The sequence below is a fragment of the Macaca mulatta genome, chromosome 12 (genome assembly GCF_049350105.2).
Source record: "Macaca mulatta isolate MMU2019108-1 chromosome 12, T2T-MMU8v2.0, whole genome shotgun sequence".
Classification (NCBI taxonomy): Eukaryota; Metazoa; Chordata; class Mammalia; order Primates; family Cercopithecidae; genus Macaca; species Macaca mulatta.
The window spans coordinates 145285412-145306471 of NC_133417.1; the positions used below are offsets into that span (position 1 = coordinate 145285412).

General features: G+C 48.4%; 1 protein-coding gene across 1 annotated transcript; it reads right to left on the minus strand.

Annotated features, from left to right (window-relative positions):
- Window positions 1–3695: 3695 nt before the first annotated feature.
- Window positions 3696–7495, minus strand: LOC715023 (olfactory receptor 6B3). Its single transcript, XM_028831308.2, has 2 exons — window positions 6087–7495; window positions 3696–5224 (listed from the first exon to the last, which is right to left on the minus strand). The coding sequence occupies exon 2, from the start codon at window positions 5197–5199 to the stop codon at window positions 4273–4275; it is 927 nt and encodes a 308-aa protein (XP_028687141.2). The 5' UTR covers window positions 5200–5224; window positions 6087–7495; the 3' UTR covers window positions 3696–4272.
- Between the last annotated feature and the right edge of the window lie 13565 nt (window positions 7496–21060).

The window sequence follows — 21060 nt, forward strand, 5'->3', positions numbered from 1 at the left end:
GGGAGCTCTCGGGTCCTGATCTGCCTGCCATGCCTGGGAGCTCCTGGGGCTCTGATCTGCCTGTCACGCAGGCTCTTATGAGGACACTTGTCACTGCATTTAGGGCCTACCTGGTTAATCCACACTGATCTCCCCATCTCCAGATCCTTAATTTAGTTACATCTGCAAAGACCCTTTTTCCAAATAAAGTTGTATTCACAGGTTCCAGAGATTTGACATAGACCTATATTTTGGGGCCATTTTTCAGCTGACTAGAGCTGATGTATTTTTATTTTCCTTAGCATGTATCCCTGAATACCATTCGAGTATTTTACCTATTTATTTTGTGTATTTCTCTGTCATCTAATAGAATGTAAAGTGTATGAGGGCTGAGATTTTTGTCGATGTTGTTCATCGTTTACCTTGAGTGTCTGGCACATAGTAGGTGCTTGGATGAATAAATGAGTAAATGAATGAATGACTCAGTTAGTTGTGACCAGAGAAGGGTGTGGACAGAGGATATGGAGTAATTTAACTGGAGACAAACCATGTCCTGGCCCAGCTGCCTGGGATGGAAAAATCAGCTCTCCACAGCCCCGAGAATGGCACCAGTAGCATCGCTCTGAGCCTGTGCCTGGGTCCCTGGGCTGGCTACCCAGCCTAGTGCCCTTCCTCCAAATAAGGCAGGGACATGGGCTCTGACCCAGCCGGCTAAGTAGGGGTGGAGACCCAGATGATCAATTGCACACAAAGGAGGTAAACTCAAGGTCATGACACCCAGGAGGCCCAGGAGGGAGGTCCTGACTGTGGGTGGCAGGAAGTCTCGGCACTCACTCTGTACCAGCTTAGAGGGGGCCAGAGAAGGACAGTGGACTCTGGAAAGGACATGAGCTGGAGGTGGACAGTCAGTGGACGGTGGTGCTTCTATACAACAACATGGGTGTCAAGCATGGGGTTGGCAGATGTGGAAGTGACAAGTGGGTTTTAATGGGGTGGACACGAGCTCTGCAAACAGATCCAAACTCAGTCAGAATGAGTACAGAGGAGGAAAAGCAACTTCTCCATAACTCAGATACAGATACAGGCAGATTTTAGACCTTCATCATTTCCCGGTGGTGGACGTACAGTGGTGGTTGATGCACCACTGTGCAACCTTCCTGCCCAGACAGCTGCTCCAAGCCAACTGGGTTCCCAGGGGTCTGAGTGGCCCTCCTCCCAGAGGGTGAGAGCAGACCTGGCCACCTGGGAGCTGGCAGGGAACTGGCCGGTACAGAGGAGGATGGGCTTCAGGGTTCTGTGCAGTCTGAGGATGCTGCGATCAACTACAAAACAGTTTCTATATTAAAACCAGACTCACAAGGTCAATTCTAGAGTGGGATGAAACTTAACAGTATGAGCTGAAGAAGGTTTTCTTGGTTGTCTCTGGCTCAAAAATGTGCAGAGGACTGGATGGATGCCAGAGTTGATTAAGATAGATTTAGTAAGAGCTTATTAGAAAGTACGTGTTTGAAACAAGAAGACAGGTGTTGAAGGTGGCCCTGGCAGACAGCAGCAAGGAGAGGGATGGTAGGAAGACATCGCCCTGCTGTGAGCAGCCCACCAGGCAAGAGCTGTGGCTGAAGAAGCATGGATGAAGAGACGTGGATGAAGAGGCATGGATGAAGGGCCGTGGGTGAAGAGACGTGGATGAAGGGCCGTGGGTGAAGAGACGTGGATGAAGGGCCGTGGGTGAAGAGACGTGGATGAAGGGCCGTGGGTGAAGAGACGTGGATGAAGGGCCGTGGGTGAAGAGACGTGGATGAAGGGCCGTGGGTGAAGAGACGTGGATGAAGGGCCGTGGGTGAAGAGGCATGGATAAAGGAACGTGGGCAAAGAGCCGTGGATTAAGAGACATGGATGAAGGGCCATAGGTGAAGAGCTGTGGATGAGGGGCCGTGGGTGAAGAGCCGTGGATGAGCCATGGGTGAAGAGCTGTTGATGAAAAGTTATGAACGAAAAGCCATGGATGAAGGGCTGTGGATGAAGAGCCGTGGATTAAGAGACATGGATGAAGGGCCATAGGTGAAGAGCTGTGGATGAGGGGCCATGAGTGAAGATCTGTTGATGAAAAGTTATGAACGAAAAGCCATGGATGAAGGGCTGTGGATGAAGAGCTGTGGATGAACAGGTGTGCATGTGGCCAAGGCACCACCAGCCTTCACTGGGAGCAAGCAAAACCCAAGCCCGACGCCCTCTCCTGCTCACACCCGCTGAGAGGCAGGCTCTAAATTCCTGACCCCAAGTCAGCCTGATCCCTTAAATCAGACCCCATGAAGCCCTTTGCTACCCCATCCTGCCCTCCCATGAAATCCTACATCTCCCTTGGCCTTGGAACAAGTCTTCACCTGGATCTGATTTCTACCCATTTGATAGGAATTACCCCTTTGCCTACTGTAAGATCAGGTGCCACCAGTTCTGACTCCCTGGGGCCCTCTGTGGCAGTTACAGCCCAAACCCGCTCCCTCAGCCCCCAACAGCCTTCGCTCGTCTGCACGTCCTCCTTCAGCTCTGGCGTCCACTGGGTCCCCAGCAGATATCTGGATGCACTCCTCAGTTCCTTGTGTTCCCACTCTAACCCCAAATGCTGATTTGAACACTTACATGGCTCTCAAATGGGCCCGGCCACTACATCCAGCTCCTGCATCCATTGCTCAACTCAGGGTAGTGCTCATCCCTCACGTGGACAATCCCAGCAGCCTCCTCCACAGCCTCCTTGCCTCCCACGGGGTCCCCTCTACATCTCTCACACACCTGCCAAATAGCCTGTCCAAGGCAGGAAACTGAACGTACCTCTGCCCCCACCTTAATTGCCAGACGAGTCCATGCTGCCTGCCACACCCGGGAGCTCTCAGGGTCCTGATCAGCCTAACACACCTGGGAGCTCTCGGGGTTCTGATCTGCCCCCCACGCCTGGGAGCTCTTGGGGCTTTGATCTGCCTGACACGCGGGGAGCTCTCGGGGTCCTGATCTGCCTGCTACGCCTGGGAGCTCTCGGGGTCCTGATCTGCCTGCCACACCTGTGAGCTCTCGGGGTCCTGATCCGCCCACCACACCTGTGAGCTCTCGGGGTCCTGATCTGCCTGCCACGCCTGGGAGCTCTCAGGGTCCTGATCCGCCCGCCACACTTGTGAGCTCTCAGGTCCTGATCTGCCCGCCATGCCTGGGAACTCTCAGGTCCTGATCTGCCTGCCACGCCTGGGAGCTCTCAGGGCTCTGACCCACCATACGTGTGAGCTCTTGGGGCTCTGTCCTCTTCTTGTCTCAGGTCTCCCCCTTGGTGAACACCAGGCTCCCGTGATGCTGCATCTTTGAACTCTGCACAGCTCCATGCTGCTTCCTGCCTCTGAGGCTTTGCTATCATCGAAATTGAACACCCTTCCTCTTTTCCACCCTTTAAATTGGATAACCTCTATTCCTGTTTTAAGGTGTAAATATCATGCCATCCAGGTGACCCTCTTCCACCCCTCCCTGCAGCCCCCACTTGGGTTTGCTTTATCTCTCCTTGCACTGTGGATCCCTTACACGTCCAACCCAGCCCATACCCAGCCTCTGTCTCCTGCATGCCCATTGGGCACCAGACACTGTGCTGGGCTGCCAGGTCCAACAGTGAACAGGACAGAGGTGGCCCTGCCTGCCTGGGCATCTGCGTGTATTTAGGTTCAATCAGAATCAACTCATGCAATAATAAAACACTTTTTATTTTCTCAGCAGCTGACTGGGCACGGAGTAGGGGTTTATGTAGGAAAAAGGTAGAGGGGCGTCCATCCAGGACAATCAGAGAACATTCTTTGGGTATAAAACAGAAAGCTACGTGTCCTTACTCTTCCGAGACACATTTTGCTTTGGGGACATGTGGAGCTCATTTTGCCACATGGTTAAACATTTCAGTGCTTTAACACACTGCAATTTATTGGGGACTTTACGATCTCAGATGACCTGGCATGTTTTGCTGCTTTCTGAAATGTGCGTGGTCATTTTAAAGGCGAGGAAAATTTATTAAGCTTTACTAAGTACGGCTTTGCGCATCTATAAAAAGAAGAAAGTACTGGTATTACAACACCAACAACAATACCTATGATATTAACCTCAACCTCAGTTTTTTTCTGGAAAGAGAAAAATGGATTTGGAAGTAATTTTTAAATGAATGCGGTACTACCATAATGCAGACAGTCAAATGGCCTCCTCAGAGGGGCTGGTTGTGTATTCCGAGATGGAGTTCCAGAAAGGTAGAAAGCTTGCCCTCTATGGCACAGCTCAAGCCAAGCCGGAGGCTTTTTTCAAGGCATTCTTAAATTCCTTATTCCTCAGGCAGTATATCAAGGGGTTCAAGACGGGGGTGAGAACTGTGTACAAAACAGAGATGAGCTTGTTGGAGCTCCGGGAATCAATGGCCTGGGGCCGGACATACATGAAAAGCAAGGCTGTGTAGAAGATGGTGACCACGGTGAGGTGAGAGGCGCAGGTGGAGAAGGCTCTCCAGCGGCCAGTGGCCGAGGGGATGCGCAGGACAGCCAGGGTGATGTGCCCATATGACAGCACGGTGGCCAGAAGCGGAAACACCAGGATGATGAAGGCCAGGATGAAATCCACCAGCTCAGCAGTGGAGAAGTCCGTGCAGGCCAGCTTGAGGATAGGGGAAATGTCACAAACGAAGTGGTTCAAGACGTTGGAGCCACAGAATGTGACGCTGGAGATAAAATAGACCTTGATCATGGAGATGGTGAAGCCGCTCACGAAGGAGAAGCCCACCAGCTGGAGGCACAGCCCCGGGGTCACGAGGACGTGGTAGCGCAGCGGGTGGCAGATGGCCACGTAGCGGTCGTAGGCCATGGAGGCCAGAAGCACACACTCGGTGCACACCAGGGAGCTGAAGAAGTAGAGCTGCGTCATGCACCCGACGAAAGAGATGCGTTTCCGCTGGAGGAGGAAGCCCTCCAGCATCTTGGGGGTGATGTCAGACACGTACCAGATCTCCAAGAAAGACATGGAGCTCAGAAAGTAGTACATGGGCCTGTGGAGGGAGGCGCTGCTCCAGACAGTCAGGATGATGGCCAGGTTCTCCACTAGGACAAAGAGGTAAGTGAGCAGGAAGAGGAGGAAGAGCAGGTACTGCAGCCCCGGGGCCGTGGGGAAGCCCACCAGGATGAAGGTGCTGACCTTGGTGACATTCTCCCCGCTCATGCCTCTGTGCTTGGGAGCTGTGGGCCTGCAAAACATCAAAGAGCAAGAGGAAAGGGCTGCAGGGCAGCTGGGGCAGAGAGAGAATGGAGCTGGACTTGGATGGGGAGTTTGGGTGCAAAGAGAGACCACGCGGCTCCCCAGAGCACCAGTGGGGAACAAAAGCAGCTCCCCACCCTGATGCATGTTAAGCATTAACCTCCGATGATATAGATTCTAGGTCTCAGAGCCTCTAACACTGGGTCTGGAACACCCTCCTGAGCCTGCCACCACCAGTCTCCCTCATCCGTCTCAAAACTATGTCCTATTTTTCACCATCTGGACTTCTCCAAGGGACCTGATAACCATGAAGGGGGTCCACAGGGTGTCTGGTGTCCTCCAGGTGACGAGCCCAGACTGCCCCAGGCTTCTGGGTGTATTGTTTGAGTCTGATGCGTTCTTTCTAAATTGTCAGATATATGTATGACCTGTCGCCCGGTTTTAGGGTTGATTTTACAGAAGGAAGAGACACCATAGCAGGGGTAAGGCCCAGGTCCAAGTTAGCCAGACCCCAGACCCAGGCACACCCACAGCGGCAGCCGGAGCCTCCCCGGCCAAGAAGGGAAAGTGGCCACATCCTTATCCCTGTAGATCTGAGGGGAATATCAGCGAGGGAGAGATTGCAACACAATCCTGGAAGAGAGAAAACAGATGGCAGCAGAGAGGAGGAAGTCTAGAACATTTTCAAGGGGCCTGTCGCTGAGGGAGGAGCTGTCCACCCACACCTGCATGTGTATTTTAACATAAATCACAACTGTTAATCCTCACTACAGTCGTGAGAAAAACAAGGCTTACATCTCTATGTTGAGATGGAAAGTCTAAGACTCATAAAGAAAGGTTCATGGACTTACCCAGGGTCGGGGCAGCACCAGGACACAGACTGGAATCTTCTAACACCAGGGCCACTGCCCTTTCAATGCGGTTTCCACAACAGAAGCAGTGAACTCATGTGGATGTGGGCTAGAACACTTGAATTATAAAGATGTGTAGATACAGTTGCTGGTTGCCCTGTGACACTAACAGGCAATGAAAACAAAAAGTCACAAAACAAATAGTATTATTCAGAAAAAAAGGCAGAGAAGACCCCTTCAGAAGGAAATACGGGGATATAGGGCATCGGTTGGTTTAACGAACCTAAAGCCAATATTTGAATTAATAAGCAAAAGACTTGGAAGCAACCATATTTTTTATGAATAAGAGGTGGGCTAAGTAAGTTTTGTCACATCCCTATTATGAACACTATGTGGTCACTGAAGAAGGGGCAGGTTTGTCTGTCGATATGGAATGGTTTCCAAGGTCTGTAGTTACAGTTTTAAATGTTCGAAACAGCACGGATCGTATGCCTCTGCTCATACAAGTAAAAGTATGTAAATAGGGCAGACGACCTGTGACAGTCACACAAGGCGATGGGGACACTTACCGTCCCTGAGGGGGAGAGCAGGATACTGGAACACAGATGGCAGGGAAATGTTTTTATGGCAACCCTTTTTCTGTCTTTCGAATTTTGCTTCACGTGAGTGTATTATTTATTCAAAATAGTGAAGCATTACTTATTTGCAAATACTACATTCTCCTTTAAAAAGAAAAGGTTACACACTGGATTAGCAATTCACTAAGTCAGCACTTTCCCAGACCATAGTTCCGAATCTATACTGAAAAATATACATAGATTAAATGGCTGAATGAGCATAAAGTGTATTGTGCAGTATATCATGTGCCTTAAAAATGACAAAGGTTTCAATTATGATATTGCAAAGAGTAATGAAAACAGAGGATGGATCAGAAACTGCAGAATAATCTCAACAGCAATTTTCTTCCCCAAATAGTAGAGAAATTGAAATACAGAAAAGAAAACTGAAACTAAAGATTAAATAGAACTATATTGATGGCATCTATTAGAGCATGAATAAGTAGGTAAATTATTAAGAATATAAATAAGTAATATGAATTTAACAGATCCTTAAAGAAAACACATAGGAAATGTAGGGAGTTGTTAAAACACCTGATTCATGTTGGCATGCAGTAGTCCTTCCATAAATGGTAGCAAGATTGTGCCTAGAAGTTACATGAATGAAATCTAATAAAACAGCTTTCTTTTGCATATACCGATTAAACACAAAACGAACTTAAACCACAGCAGTGTGTGTCGTAGAACTGCATGAAGTGGAGTCCCTGACCCTTTGCTGACATCCTTTCTTGCACCTGGAATGCCCCCCAGCCCCGTCCCCACTCTGGCTGCTTCTGCTGTGGCCGTCCTCTGGGCTCCCGTCACCCCACACCCACCCCCCTCTCTGCCCTGTCTCTCCTGGTTGCACTTGCTATGTTCATGAGGGAGGAGGGATGTGGGTTGGGTGCGACCGGGCTGTACGACTGATGGAAACTCTATCTGGAAGGTGCTCGTGAAGCGCCTTTTGCTGCCCACCCACTGGGCCGCATGCTTCGGAGGACAAGAGCTATACCTCTCTCACCACGGACCAAGGCACTAAGAGCACTTCCCACCACGCAGTAGAAACTCCACAAGCCATAGGGGAACGAATGTCGATGGGAAGGTTAAAGGAGTGACAAGGGCCCAAACTAACATGGTACAGCAAAAGCTGGCAGAGTGGGTGGTGGCACGTGTTTATTTTCACCACCACAACCACCTGCCCCCTCTTCTCTCTCCTCTTAGTGTTCAAATCCCAGATCTTTAAAGAAAAAGAGAAATTCCATATAAAATGTAAAACTAGAGGGCTATCCTCATGACACAAATGCTAGTGAAGAAAGGCGGCCCAGAGCCAAGAGTCTTTGAGGATGTCACCACCCTCCTGCCCATGGGAGGGAAGAAGGTGTCCAGAAAGCCTCATCGGGGTGCCCGGAGAGCTCTGTGGTCCAGGGGACATGGATGGTGGGAGTCTGGATCTCACAGTTGTCTGGGTCAGCAGGGAGGAGGGCTGAGGGCTGGGTGTGAGTGGGGTGTATGGCTGATGGATGCAGTATTTGGAAATCCTTTTGTGGCTCCAAATCAGCAAAATTTAAGAAGGGCAGAGGCAACTGGCTGGGCAGCTTGGTGGCTGTAAACAGAGTAAGGATAGCAGCATTATCAGCAGGTACCACGGAGATCATGGCTAGTTTTGGAACTTCAAGGAAAAAAAACCCTAAAGGCATCCAGCCAGAATAAAATATATATAATTTTGTATATAAAATAGAACATCCGTTGAGTTAGCTTTAGTTTTCATCAAAAACTTAAGAGTCCAGAAAACAGCAGAGAAACATCTAGAGAGGGCTGGAGGATATGAAACTCGAATATTGTGTCCAGACCTGGAAGTATTCACGCCTGAGGGTAACAGAGAGGCAGCCTGCACAAGCACCTGATTTGCATGTAGGAGTTTTAAACTCTTCCTCAATATGAAACTCAAAATGTCACAGGTATTAACTTGAGACATAATAACAATCCTTGACCAAGACTTTCACAGCATAAAAACACAGGCAGTGAAGAAAAGCACATTCAAACACAGCGTCTGAAGAAAACCACATTCAAACACAGCATATACAATTCCAGCAAATGTTGTCCAGATAGCTACAAAACAAAATGCAAAGGTCTGTCCTTGTTTATTGAGATAATATATAATGAAAAATAGTAATTGTTTGCAAAAAGAAAAAAGGGAAACTGGGCTTAAATACAGTTAAAGCCAGTAACTATATTTAAACCAGTTTCTCTTCTTTTCCCAATTACTGATTATCTAATTGTTTTTCCATGAGGAAAAACTTGGGAGAGGATAAGATTGTAATAAGAAAAAAAGTGTGTTTTGCCTCATTTTCAGATGAGATAATCAAAAGGCTATGTTTTATTCCTGGAGTTTATTGTTAGAGTAATATGAGTCCTTAAAATTTTTAATAGTAAATCATGGTTTTTAAAAGGATATAGATCCTATAAATCTTGAAAGAACAAAAAATATAGAAATAAAGGAAATCATAAGAAAGCACCTAAAACTAACTACAACAAAAAAAGAAAAAAAAAAAAAAGAAAAAAAACAACAAGAAAAAAGTCAGTTGTGACAATAAATGTAAGTAGGATAAACTCACCTAGTAAAAGGAAAAAACGCCCAAGTCATAGAAAAAGAATCTATTTTATTAGGTTGGTGCAAACGTAGTTGTGGTAATATGCCAAGATACATAACAAAAAACTTCAACTCAGGTTGAAATGACAACCATAGGTTCAGATGTATAATCAAACAAAAAGAAAGCATGATTGCAGAATTAACATTTGATCAAGTAAAATTTCAGACCCCAAATGGTCTGTTTTATTTATAAACCTTTTAGTGAATAATACATCCTTAACACAGAGTCAGCAAAAACCTGACTTTAGTATCAGAAGAAATAGACAGGGGCTGGGCGCAGTGGCTCATGCCTGTAATCCCAGCACTTTGGGAGGCCAAGGCGGGCAGATTACCTGACGTCAGTAGTTCGAGACTAGCCTGGCCAACATGGTGAAATCCATCTCTACTAAAAATACAAAACTTAGCCTGGCGTCATGATGGGCACCTGTAATTCCAGCTACTCCAAAGGCTGAGGTATGAGAATCACTTGAACCCTGGAGACGGAGGTTGCAGTGGACGGAGATTGCACCACTGCGCTCTAGGCTGGGTGACAGAGCAAGACTCCATCTGAAAGAAACAAAAAAAAAAAAAAAGAAGAAGAAGAAGAAGAAATAGACAGAAATAAAGTAGCAGCAGCAGACTCTAGTACATGCCTCTCACTACTTGACAGATCTCAAAGGTAAAAGCAAATTAGAATGCCAAGTATTAGAATTAGAATAATATAATTTTTGAAATGTTGATTTGAGGGATAATAAACTCACAGCCCTGAGAAAACATACACCTTTGTTTAGAAAACGTGGAGAAATCATCTGCAATAGCATCAAAAAATGTTCAATCTCTCTCCAAAGCAGAATCACAGATAACACATTTTCCTAAAAACAATGGCATAAAAATCATTTTTCATGAATTAGAAAAAATAATAGAATTGATCGATAGCAGCAAAAACTTGTTCTGACGTAGGCTGAGTTGAGGACAGTAAAATGATGGAACTCTAGCTAGTTTAACGAGCAGGAGAATATGAGCATGCAACCCAATTTCAGAGACTATAAAAAGTAAACTGCAGATGGAGATGCACCAAATGACAGGAAGGGTTGGCGCTATTTACTAAGCACCTCATATGTGTTCTATTCAGTGGTCCTCTTACAGCTTCAGTTTACAGATGACAAGAAAGACTGGGGGCTTAGACGATTATTAAAAGCAATCATGTAAGAGTGAATGTTAACGTCAAGAAAAAGGTCTATTTCTGAGAAAACGGAGTGAAGTGAAGACAACTCAGCAGCATCATGATGTTAAAATTGCTTCAAAGAAAACCGACAGGCCCACATACTTGACCTGTGCCCAGCTTCTAGCTATGCCAGGAGTAGATCTTTCCTACCTTAGGTAAACCCTTAGAGAGTGTGGGAAAGTCTCCATTCATTTTACAAAATAGCAAACTCCTGATACAAAAGGTTGATGAAGATTGCAGGGAAGAAAAACTATGCATCAATGATTTTTTTTTAACTATCGTTACAAAACTCAAATAAAATGTCAGCAGTCAGGACCCAGCAGCACATTAAAAGAGCTCACGTCGCACTGGCATGATTATTTCCGCAATGCAAAGAGACTTCGAGGTCAGCAAATCTGCTAAAAGGATCACATTTCAAGTCTAGCTGATGCTAAAAGGCTTTGATTAAAAACTCTCCCCAAGCTTTCATGCATTTGTCATCCCCAAAGAAGTGATTTTTCCTCATATGATAAATAATACTAGCCTCAAGCAACAGCCTGCAGCATCCCCACAGCTAAATACCAGGATCATTCCCGCTCCGCCAAGGTCAGATGAAGACAGGGCTCTTGGTTGTAACTGCTGCTGTGTGACAATGTGCCACTGTACTGGCTACCACAGAACACAATAGAGAAGTAGACAAAATTATCATTATTTCCAGATGACAGGATTTTTAACCCGAAAAATCTGCTGCACTATTAGAATTAAAGGATTTCAAAATGAATATTTAAAATGTAGTCTTCCCATATACCAACAATTACTAATTAGAATATTCTTAGGTTAAAAAAAGTGTATTGTAATGATGTCAACATCTCCAAATCAATTTTGAAATTTAATTCAATTCTATTTGAAATCTCACCAAATTTTATTTTTCTTGAAACAGGATGAAATAATTCTTGAAATCATCTGGAAATATAAACAGATAAGAACAGCTAAAATAATTCAGGAAGAAGAAAAGAGAAGCAGATTAATGAAGAGGAGTTTCTATTTTGGATAGAAAAACTACAATAAAAATAAAGATAATAATTTAATAAAATAAATATTAAAGATATTTATTTTATGCCTGCAGGTCCCCCAGCCTCTCCTAAACTGCTGTTCTGTGGACGAGACAGGGTAGAGCCCCAGCTGGAAGCCTGTGGGCCCAACACGCATAGTCTGCTCGTTGATTTCCTTTCAGCACTGATTTTTAAAGAATAATCCAATTAAAGATTATTTGTGACTTTTTTTTTTTTTTTTTTTTTTTGAGACAGAGCCTCACTCTGTCCAGGCTGGAGTGCAGTGGCATGATCTCGGCTCACTGCAACCTCTGTCTGCCGGATTCAAGTGATTCTCCTGCCTCAGCCTCCCGAGTAGCTGGGATTAAAGGCGCTCAGGTAATTTTTGTATTTGTTTTACTAGAGACAGGATTTCGCCATGTTGGCCAGGCTGGTCTCGAACTCCTGACTTCAGGGGATCCACCCACCTCGGCCTCCCAAAGTGCTGGGATTATGGGCATGAGCAACCGCTTCTTAAACATAAATAGGGAGACAGATTTTATGGGGGGCACGGTGAGAATTCCAGTGGCTTCTGAGCACCCTTCAAGCCCATTCCTCACATGCCTGTATATTGGGTATATTGGGATGTCATTTATCCTGCACGTTTCAGAGGACAATTCACTAAAACTTTCACTTTGACCTTTGTTTTTGAAAATCAGAACATTTCACACAGAGGCACCGACATCTGGCTTCTTTTGAAAAGTTGGGAGATCTGAGGCAACCCTGTTCACGGTCCTGCACTCATAGTGCACCCTGTGGACAGTGCAAGATGCACCCTGCTCCCAGCATGGCCCGTCTCTCTGGGAGCACCTGCCCCGTCTGCGCACCGGTTACCTGATTGCAGCTGCAGAGCAGGGCATGAGTCAGGCAATGATGTGTCTCTGCTCCTGCTCAGATACCTCTGGGTCCCCATGTCTCCTCTCTTCTTGGGGTGCACATTCACACGAATGCCTCTGACGTGCCCCGCTTCCTCCCATACATAAAGACTCACTGGCAGTCATACTCCCTCCTCCCACTGCCATGCGGCTTCTGTCGCCGCGTACCTCCGGGACTGGCTGTCCCCAGATGCCAGCAATGTTTGGCTCATTTCTGGGCCCACATTTTGGCTCTTGTTCTGCTCCCTTTTCCTTCAGTGTCTGGTGCTGTGGCCCCAGCCTTCCGTCCCCACTGTCCATACTCAGAGCAATGTACTCACCCCTGTGGTTCCTGTGGTCACCTCCAGCTGACGACCCCCAGGCCGCCCCTGACCCCTCTGCAGAACCAACTCCTGTGTCCAGCCCCTGCCCCCGTGCTCTTCCTCTCAGGGAGTGGTGCGGCCTCCACTCTGCCTGGATGCCCCACGGAGCTCCATCATCCTCCCCTCTCCTTCCTCCACACCTGAGCAGGCGCTGAGTCCTTCTCCCCCACATCTTAAATGCCTCCAGAATCAGGTCTGCTGTCTCCACGTTCATGGGCTGCCTTCCAGCCTGTCCTTGTTCAGTTCCGTCCCTCCCAGGCTGGATTATTGTCACCGGTCACCGCTCTCTCACTGGTCTTCCTCCAGTCTCTCCTGACTGTCTGATCCATCATCCGAGTGACAGGGAATGACACGCAGCCCTGTCTCCTGGCCACGCCCATCACATGTTCTTAGCGTAAACGCCTTGCTCCCGAGTCAGCCTCTCTGTGGCCTCACTGCCTGTCTTGCTCCTGCCCCTCCTGGAACCCCTGGCTGCTGCAGGAGGCCCCTCTTCAGCGCCATGAGAACACCAGGCTGATTCGGTCCCCACTGCTGCCAGTTGCCCTTCAGGACTTGCCCCAGGCGTCGCTTCCTCCCGATAGGCTCACCTGAGCTCCCGATGCTGTTAGATGCTCCCAGACATGGGGAATTTCAGGGTCTCCAGGCTTCTGCTTGCATTAGGGTTTCCCTGTGGAGGGGAAAAGTGCATTTGTGGAGAGAGAGGAAGATGAGGCGCTTAGTTTGGGGCATGCTGGGTTTGCAGCGCCCACAGAACACCCTGTAGAGAGCTGCAGGAGTATCCCTGAGACCCAGAACGCCCACAGAGACTGAGGTCAGATGTCAAGATGGGGGGCGGGAGGGGTGTTCTGTCCAAGGTGTAGTAAGTGTCTAATATGTGCCAGTCATTGTTTCAGGCAATTGAGATAAATCAGGAGGAAAAAAAAAACAGTCCCAAACTCTTGCCTGCATGAAATGTAAATTCTAGTGAAGCCAGGAAAGAAGTCAGAAAAATAAACAATACCCATGACATGTAAGGAAATTATTTAGAGTGTGAGAGGTGGTGAGCAGATGGGAAGAGGTCAGGGTGGGCATGACTGGGCGGCCTGGGCATGGTGGAATATGCCAGAGAAGAGGTGACACCAGGGCAGAGTGTTGAAGAAGATGTGAGTTAGCCTGTGTCTGTCTGTTGAACACACCTAGGTGGAGAGATGATGAGGTGCAAAGGCTGCAGGCTGGGGAGTGCAAGAAGGGGTTACAGGGCTGGGGCAAGGCTGGCTGCAGCAGAGTGATAGGGAGTGGATGGAGACAGTGTCAACCAAGAGCGGGAGGAGCCCACTCAGAGCCTCCTGGCCATGGTGAGGACGTTGGCTTTCACTCTGACAGCAGTGGCATGACACCACCCACACTGTAAATGGCTGGCTCTGATCACTGCATTGCGATCAGGCTGGAGGGGTCAGGTGAGGAGGGGGAGCCCGTGCAGAGACCCTGAGGTCATCAGGGCAAGAGGCTGCAGGAGCGCAGGCCAGGGCAGGAGGCGTGGGAAAAGCAAACCTCTCTGGTGTGTGCTGAAGGCAGCCTCAACAAGGCTTCCCGGCTGGGTCCCTGAGAATCAAAGTGACACCAGCAAGTCAATCTGTGCTGACTGTGGGGATGTGGATGAGATTGACCAAGGAAAGTGTGAAGATGAAGAGGGCAAAGAATAAAGGTTGAGAAGCCTCCCCCTCTAGAAGCAGGAAGAGAGGAGGAAGAGGAGCTGGTGAAGGTGGTGGGAGAGGTGGGGCGACACTCGGGGACGTGTGGCCGAAGCCAGGACACGGGGGCTCCTCCAAGAGGCAGGAGCCTGATTGGCAGGTAGGAGGCCATTGGTAACCGCAGAGGGAAAACGTATCAGGGAGGGTTTGGGAGCAGAAGCTCAATGTTAACGGGGCAGGCAGAATTGGAAAGGAAGTGGCACAGAGCTAGCAGGAACAGACGCCTCTCAGGACGAAGGAAAACAATGATACAATTTAGTATACTTTTGCAATTTACCATTTCCCAAAACATTTCATCCTTTTACTTCTGGTATCTTGAAGTTTAAGTAGGTATTTTACTTGAAAGCTTTTCTGAATCCAGTTCTGTGGAGTTAATATCACAATGGAAAGTATAAACACCGAACAAGAGTCCTCCAGAATGTTTTTGGGGAAGATCCGTCCCCAGGGACGATGCCTGGAGCGCATGCTTCTGAGCTGCAGTGGAGATGAGTGTGCTGGCTGGAGAGGATGCAGCAGCAAGGTCTGGGGGTTGGAGGGGCTTAGAAACCTGTGTCTTCCTGCCCATCCCTTATCACGCCTGTCCCCAAGATCACCAAGACGGTGAAGTCTGGCCCAGGCCCATTGTGAGAGGATGAGGGGAGCCCCCCAGCTGCTAGTTGGCGATGGAGTTTGGGGTGAGCCTGGGATTGGATACAGGTTTGAGTCTGGGGCCTCGTGTGATGGTTCAGGACCATCCTTCCCCGTGGGAGTCAGGCAGGGGGACTGGTCAGGCCCGTGGCTGGATCAGGGTCCGGGAAACGGACACCTCCCTGGCACCTTGATCCACTCGGCTGGAGCAGCTTGTTTGTGGGAAGCGATGCCCAGGGCTTTGTTGAGTCTGTTTGCCTTTCTCGCAGTCCTCAAACCTCACAATTGCAAGGAAAACCTCCTTTCATTTTCAGCCTCATCAAAGATGGGGTAAGAGGAAGTTCGAATGAGGGAGGCAGAAGAGGAGAGAAGAAGACAGAGAGTGAGCAGGAAGACTAGAGAAGAGGAGGTGGAGCAGGTGAGAGGTGGTCCTGACCCCTGAGTTCTGGTCCCTCCGTGTCCCAAGGGGAGGGCACAGGCACAGGTGGGTGTTGTGGCAGCAGCTCTAGCCCACCACCTCCCACGCCTGCCCCCCAGCACAGCCCTGGCTGCTTAGGGCCTGCAGCCGGCAGGGAACCAGTCACTGGCATGATACCCAGCCAATGTAGCCTTTCGGAAATGTGCCTGCCAGCGTCCTTTCAGAAGCCTGCAGCAGGAGGGAGGGAGAGGCGGTGTGCAGTGGACAGGCAGGACGGGCGTGAGGGCAGAGGAGGTGCCACCCACATGCCACGCTTGGCACAGATGCAGGGTGAGCAGACCTGCAGTCTTCTCCCATCTTTCTACATTGGGGGTCAGGCAGGCAAACCAGGGGGTGGGCACATGGGAATAGGAATCCTGCCTGTGCCCCTGGGTGAAGATTTCAGGCTGCAGAGGGAGAGGAAGCTGGGGTGGGAGGTGGGACCCTGTGAGGGGGAGTCCCACATTGTGTAGTCACATCCCGGCCAGTCGTGGGGCAGGATCCCAACCCCGACCACTGCCCTTGAGGGACAAGATCCCAGGGCTGACCCGCAGACCAGTCACTTCGCTGGCAGAAGGAACCTACCCTGGAGAGCTGTGGGTCACGGTGGTTGTCCTCAGCCTGACGCAGCCCAGCACTTCCCTCTGTCCTGCCCACTGGCACCTCTGACCCATTGGCCTCTGATGCAGCCCGGCCAGTCCTGAGAGCCAGTTGGTTTGTAGGTGGCACCAGGGAAGAAGGGGCTGTGTCTTCCTTCCCTGTCGTGCACAGATGTGGGGACTCCAGGGTCCAATTATCCTGCCATGGAGAAGTCACTGCCCCACACTGCCAATTAGCCTGGAATCTCATGTGTGGGGTGGTGCCTGGCTGAGGAGCGGCCCCAACCCTGGATGGAATAAACTCACCCCACTTACTGCTGACCATCCTTGGTGCCCTGTCCAGACATTCAGGCCTCTTGACCAACCTTCCTCCCCTGTCCATTCAGAGTCCACCCATACAGCCCTGTCTCCACCCCGACTTCTGCTGCCCTCTCTCTTTGGGGTCAGAGAGGACTGTGACTTCTGCGTGGGGACAGAGGCATTTCCTAGACTCAGTGGCCATGGCCTGGTCCAGGGAACATGGACTGGGAGGGACCCTACTCTATTCCAGAATCCAGGAATGTTGTCACTCTCAAGGGGACAGGGAAATGTGAGTTGCTGACATAAGATACTAATTTCTTTTCTCAAATAGACGACCAACATAGACACCATTGTATCAGTCTTAACCCAAACAGGCCTGCCTTACAAATATTTCCAAAAGATAGTTTTCTGGTGGCAAAAGAAATGGGAGCACCTAGAGGCCTGTCCCTGCCCAGGAAGTCTGGGAGCTACACTGTTTGGAGAAGCCCAACCCAAGAGAGGAGAATGCAGTGGGGGAGGGTTGACATTCCTGTAAATAAATAGTCCAACTTGCCAAGGTCTTTCTGCCTCTGAGGAAGGCTAGTAGAGCAAAGGAGGGCTCAATTAAGAAATAGAAGCCTCAGCAACATAGTAGACCCCATATCTACAAAAAAAGAAAACAGACAGGTGTGGCGGCACGCACCTGTAGTCCCAGCTACTCGGGAGGCAGAGGTGGGAGGATCACCTGAGCAAGCAGGGGAGTAGAGGCTGCAGTGAGCTGTGATTGTGCCACTGCACTCCAGCCTCAGCAATGGAGCAAGACCTTGTCAAAAAAAAAAAAAAAGAAAGAAAGAATAAAAGAAATGGGCAGACGACTGGAACAGACACTTCATCAAAGAGGATTTATATGATGTGTATCACCATTAGCCACAAGGGAAATGCAAATCAAAGCCGTCACGAGACACCACTGCATGCCCATTAGAGTGGCTGAAATAAAACACAGGGACAACACTACGTCCTGTCTGGGAGGCAGGGAAGCTGGGGCCTCGCACGCTGCTGGTGTGGATGCAGAGAATGTTACTGCTGCTCTGGAAAATGGTCTCACAGCTTCTCACGCAGTTACTGAGTTAAACGTATATTCACACAAAAGCCTGCACATGAATGTTTATAGCAGCCCCATCCATCATCTCCCAAAGCTGGCAATGGCCCTGCTGGTCAATGGATAAGCACACTGGAGTGCATCTGTATGCTGGGGTCTTGTTTGGCAATCAGAACAAATGAATATCAATCCACACGACATGGATGATTTCACATTTTCTATCTTTATTGTCCATCTGGGTACCTGCCTGTGTTTCCAGTGTGCATTCCCCTCGTTGCTAGTAACACTGGCACCTGCTCACATGCTGCTTGGCCAGTGGTTCCTTCCCTGATGTGCCTGCTCAAGCCTTTCACCTGTTTTAAGTTGGGTCTGTTATTGGGAAAAAAGGGCCTTGATCCGGACCCCATGAGAGGATTCTTGGGTCTCACGCAGGAAGGAATCCAAGGCCAGTCACAGAGTGCAGTGAGAAGAGAGTTCATTGAAAGCTGCTCTGTTACAGAGCAGGGTATTCTCAGAAAGCAAGACGGAGGCTGGCCATGGTGGCTCACACCTGTAATCCCAACATTTTGGGAGGCAGAGGTGGGTGGATCACCTGAGGTCAGGAGTTCAAGACCAGCCTGACCAACATGGTGAAACCCCATCTCTACTAAAAATACAAAAATCAGTCGGGCATGGTGGTGTGCACCTGTAGTGCCAGCTACTCAGGAAGCTGAGGCAGGAGAATTGCTTGAACCCGGGAGGTGGAGGTTGCAGTGAGCCAAGATCGCACCACTACACTGCAGCCTGGTTGACAGAGCAAGACTCTGTCTCAAAAAAAAAAAAAAAAAACAGCAAGATGGGGAGCACCTCAGCTTTGTTTTACATTTTTCTTATATGAGGGTCTCGTCTACGCAATGACTAAGATAAGCTGTGTCTGTGTGCGGTGAGCTGACAGCATGACAAAATGCATTCTTCTATTGATTTAAAGAAAACTGTCCTTGACATTTTCATGTGTGAGTCCATTGAAGCGTAGCTAGAATTACCTAGAAAGCCTATATTGTTATGGGCTTTGGCACGTCTGGACTTTCTGTTGTTGGAGGAGTGTGTTTTTGCAGGCGCTACCAAGCTGCCTCCACAGCTGTGAACATCTTAGGACCGTGGGTCGTGACTGGCAAGGAGTGTTCCCGGCTAGTTTTAAGATGGAGTAGATTTTAAAATGATGTCACTCTGGCTCTCCTAGGCTCTTGCTTGAGGAAATGTAACTCCATGGAGCAAACTGGTGTAGCATCTTCTCTTCCAATCCTTTCATCGTATTTCGAGCATTCGCATTTACCACTGGGTATGCAATGCCCAGTCCAGAGCAAGTGTCTCTTCCTGCATGGCCAGTTTAATGTATAATGTCCTGGAGTGACCTGTAGTGCTGTGACAGTCTACTGCTTGGCTATGTGTGGGGCCTTCCCCTCCCTACCCAGGGAGTCTGCTTCACACCGTCTGCACTCTCCGTCCCTCTTATTTGAAGACAGGACAGTTGTTGCTGGACTCTTGTGCCTCAGAGGGTGCAGGGGGCACATATCCAGGTGCACTCCCTCCTTGCACAGCCCCAGCCCCCACGTCCACTCATTCCATGGACCTGGTGGCCACCTCAAGTGAGTGCACCAGGTTTTCCATTTGCTGGTTCCAATCACGTTCCGATCCTGGAAGGGGGTTCTTCTGACAGACAGTGATATGTCCTTCAACGCACCCCCTGAAATTCCTATTTTTAAAGAATTACCCAATTCTTTAATAGTGCAGTTTCCATGACCCACCCGCCTGCCCTCATGGGTGGTCATTGGCCACCACCCATGAGTCAGTAAACACCCAAACACAAGGGCTCTTATTGTTGTTCAATTCTTCCAATACCACAAGGAAAACAGCATGCACTTCCACCCACTGAGCTGGTTTATTCTTAACTTCTTCAAGCAGTTTTTCCATCAGTTGGTCATAGGGTGGCAGCCTTCCAAACAGGATGCTACCCATCCTCCTTGGAACCGCTGTCCCTAAACCAAACAGCTTATCCTTGGCCAATCCAGAGCTGCTCATAGGGCACCTCCCATGTGGCAGTGGGATCTAGCAGTCCCTCAGGTGGTCCTAAAGTCAGCCATGGAGGAAAAGAGGCTACTGTTTTATGAATACAACGAGTACTTTCCAGGCATCCCCTTGTAGCATGCTCTTGTGTAAACCATTTCCATTTTATTCTGGAACTCTTCTGGGAGTGGCTCTCCTGATGAGAGTGTCTCTCTGACATCAGCCAAGACATTATGGGAATTTCAGGTTTCAAGATTGTTTCCTGTCATTCAATCACAGAGGCAGTATCAATGAATGCCCAATAGCAAACTAGTTACTATCTCTCAAATGGTCGATGTCTATGATGCATCTGGAAATATTCTGGTTAAAAATCCCTGTGTTTGCCACTGGGTGGCACTCCTAGGCTTTAGCTATAAGCTCCTGCCTGCATGCAGTGTGAGTGGCAGATAATTCCGGAATTATGTCTGAGTGTGTCTCATTAGGGCTCCTAAGAACATCGATAGAGCTACTGCTTTTTGTTCAGGTCCCTGTTCAAATGTGGCCTCCTTCAGGCAGTCTCATGAATTGGAGCTACCAATATTCCCAGCTGCGGAATATGCATCCTTGAAAATCCAAATGCCCCAATCATGCACTGTTTCTTCCTTAGGTCCAGGGGTAGGCAATGACAGCAATTAATTTTTAGCCGCCTGTGGAGCATCAAGGGTGGTTTCTGCCCATGTTATTCCTAAGAATTTCACCCTTTGGACAGGCCCTTCTATTGTTACTGGATTTATCAACCAGCCTGTTAGTCACGTGTATCAGCATCCTCTTTAGGTCAGTTCTAGCTAGCTTTTCAGTTTCTGATATTATTGCGATATCAATTTTTTATGTTTTTATTACACTCAAGACCTGCATCAGTTTGAAATGTCTTCTAACTAAATTATAACAGCAAGCTGGTAAATTCAAACAACCCTGTAGCAGTACAATAAATGTAAATTGAGATCCTTTCTACATGAAAGATAAAGCAGTTGGCTCTTTTCTGAGATTGAGATTGAGAAAAAAGCACCTCCAAGACCAGTCACTGAGCACAATCTCCTTTTGCTTGCTGTATTTTTTTTTTTTTTTTGCATTATTGGGACCATATTAAGAACTGATGAAGCTATTGGCTTCACCACTTTATTTAAGGGTTGATTATCTACTGATAGTGTCCATGATCCATCTACCTTTTCACAGGCCCCACGAAGCTATAGAATGAAAAATCTGTTTATAACCAATCCAGCTTCTGTTGTCAATTAAAATGGTAATCTCTTTTAGTCTGCCAGGTGTTCTATATTGTTTCAAATTAATAACCTCTATGAGTTTGGGCAATTCCATGGAGTCTCATTTAGTGTGTCCAATTTACTC

Excerpts from the sequence above, each read along its gene's own strand:
- LOC715023 (XM_028831308.2), bottom strand. The coding sequence starts at position 5,199 with ATGAGCGGGGAGAATGTCACCAAGGTCAGCACCTTCATCCTGGTGGGC.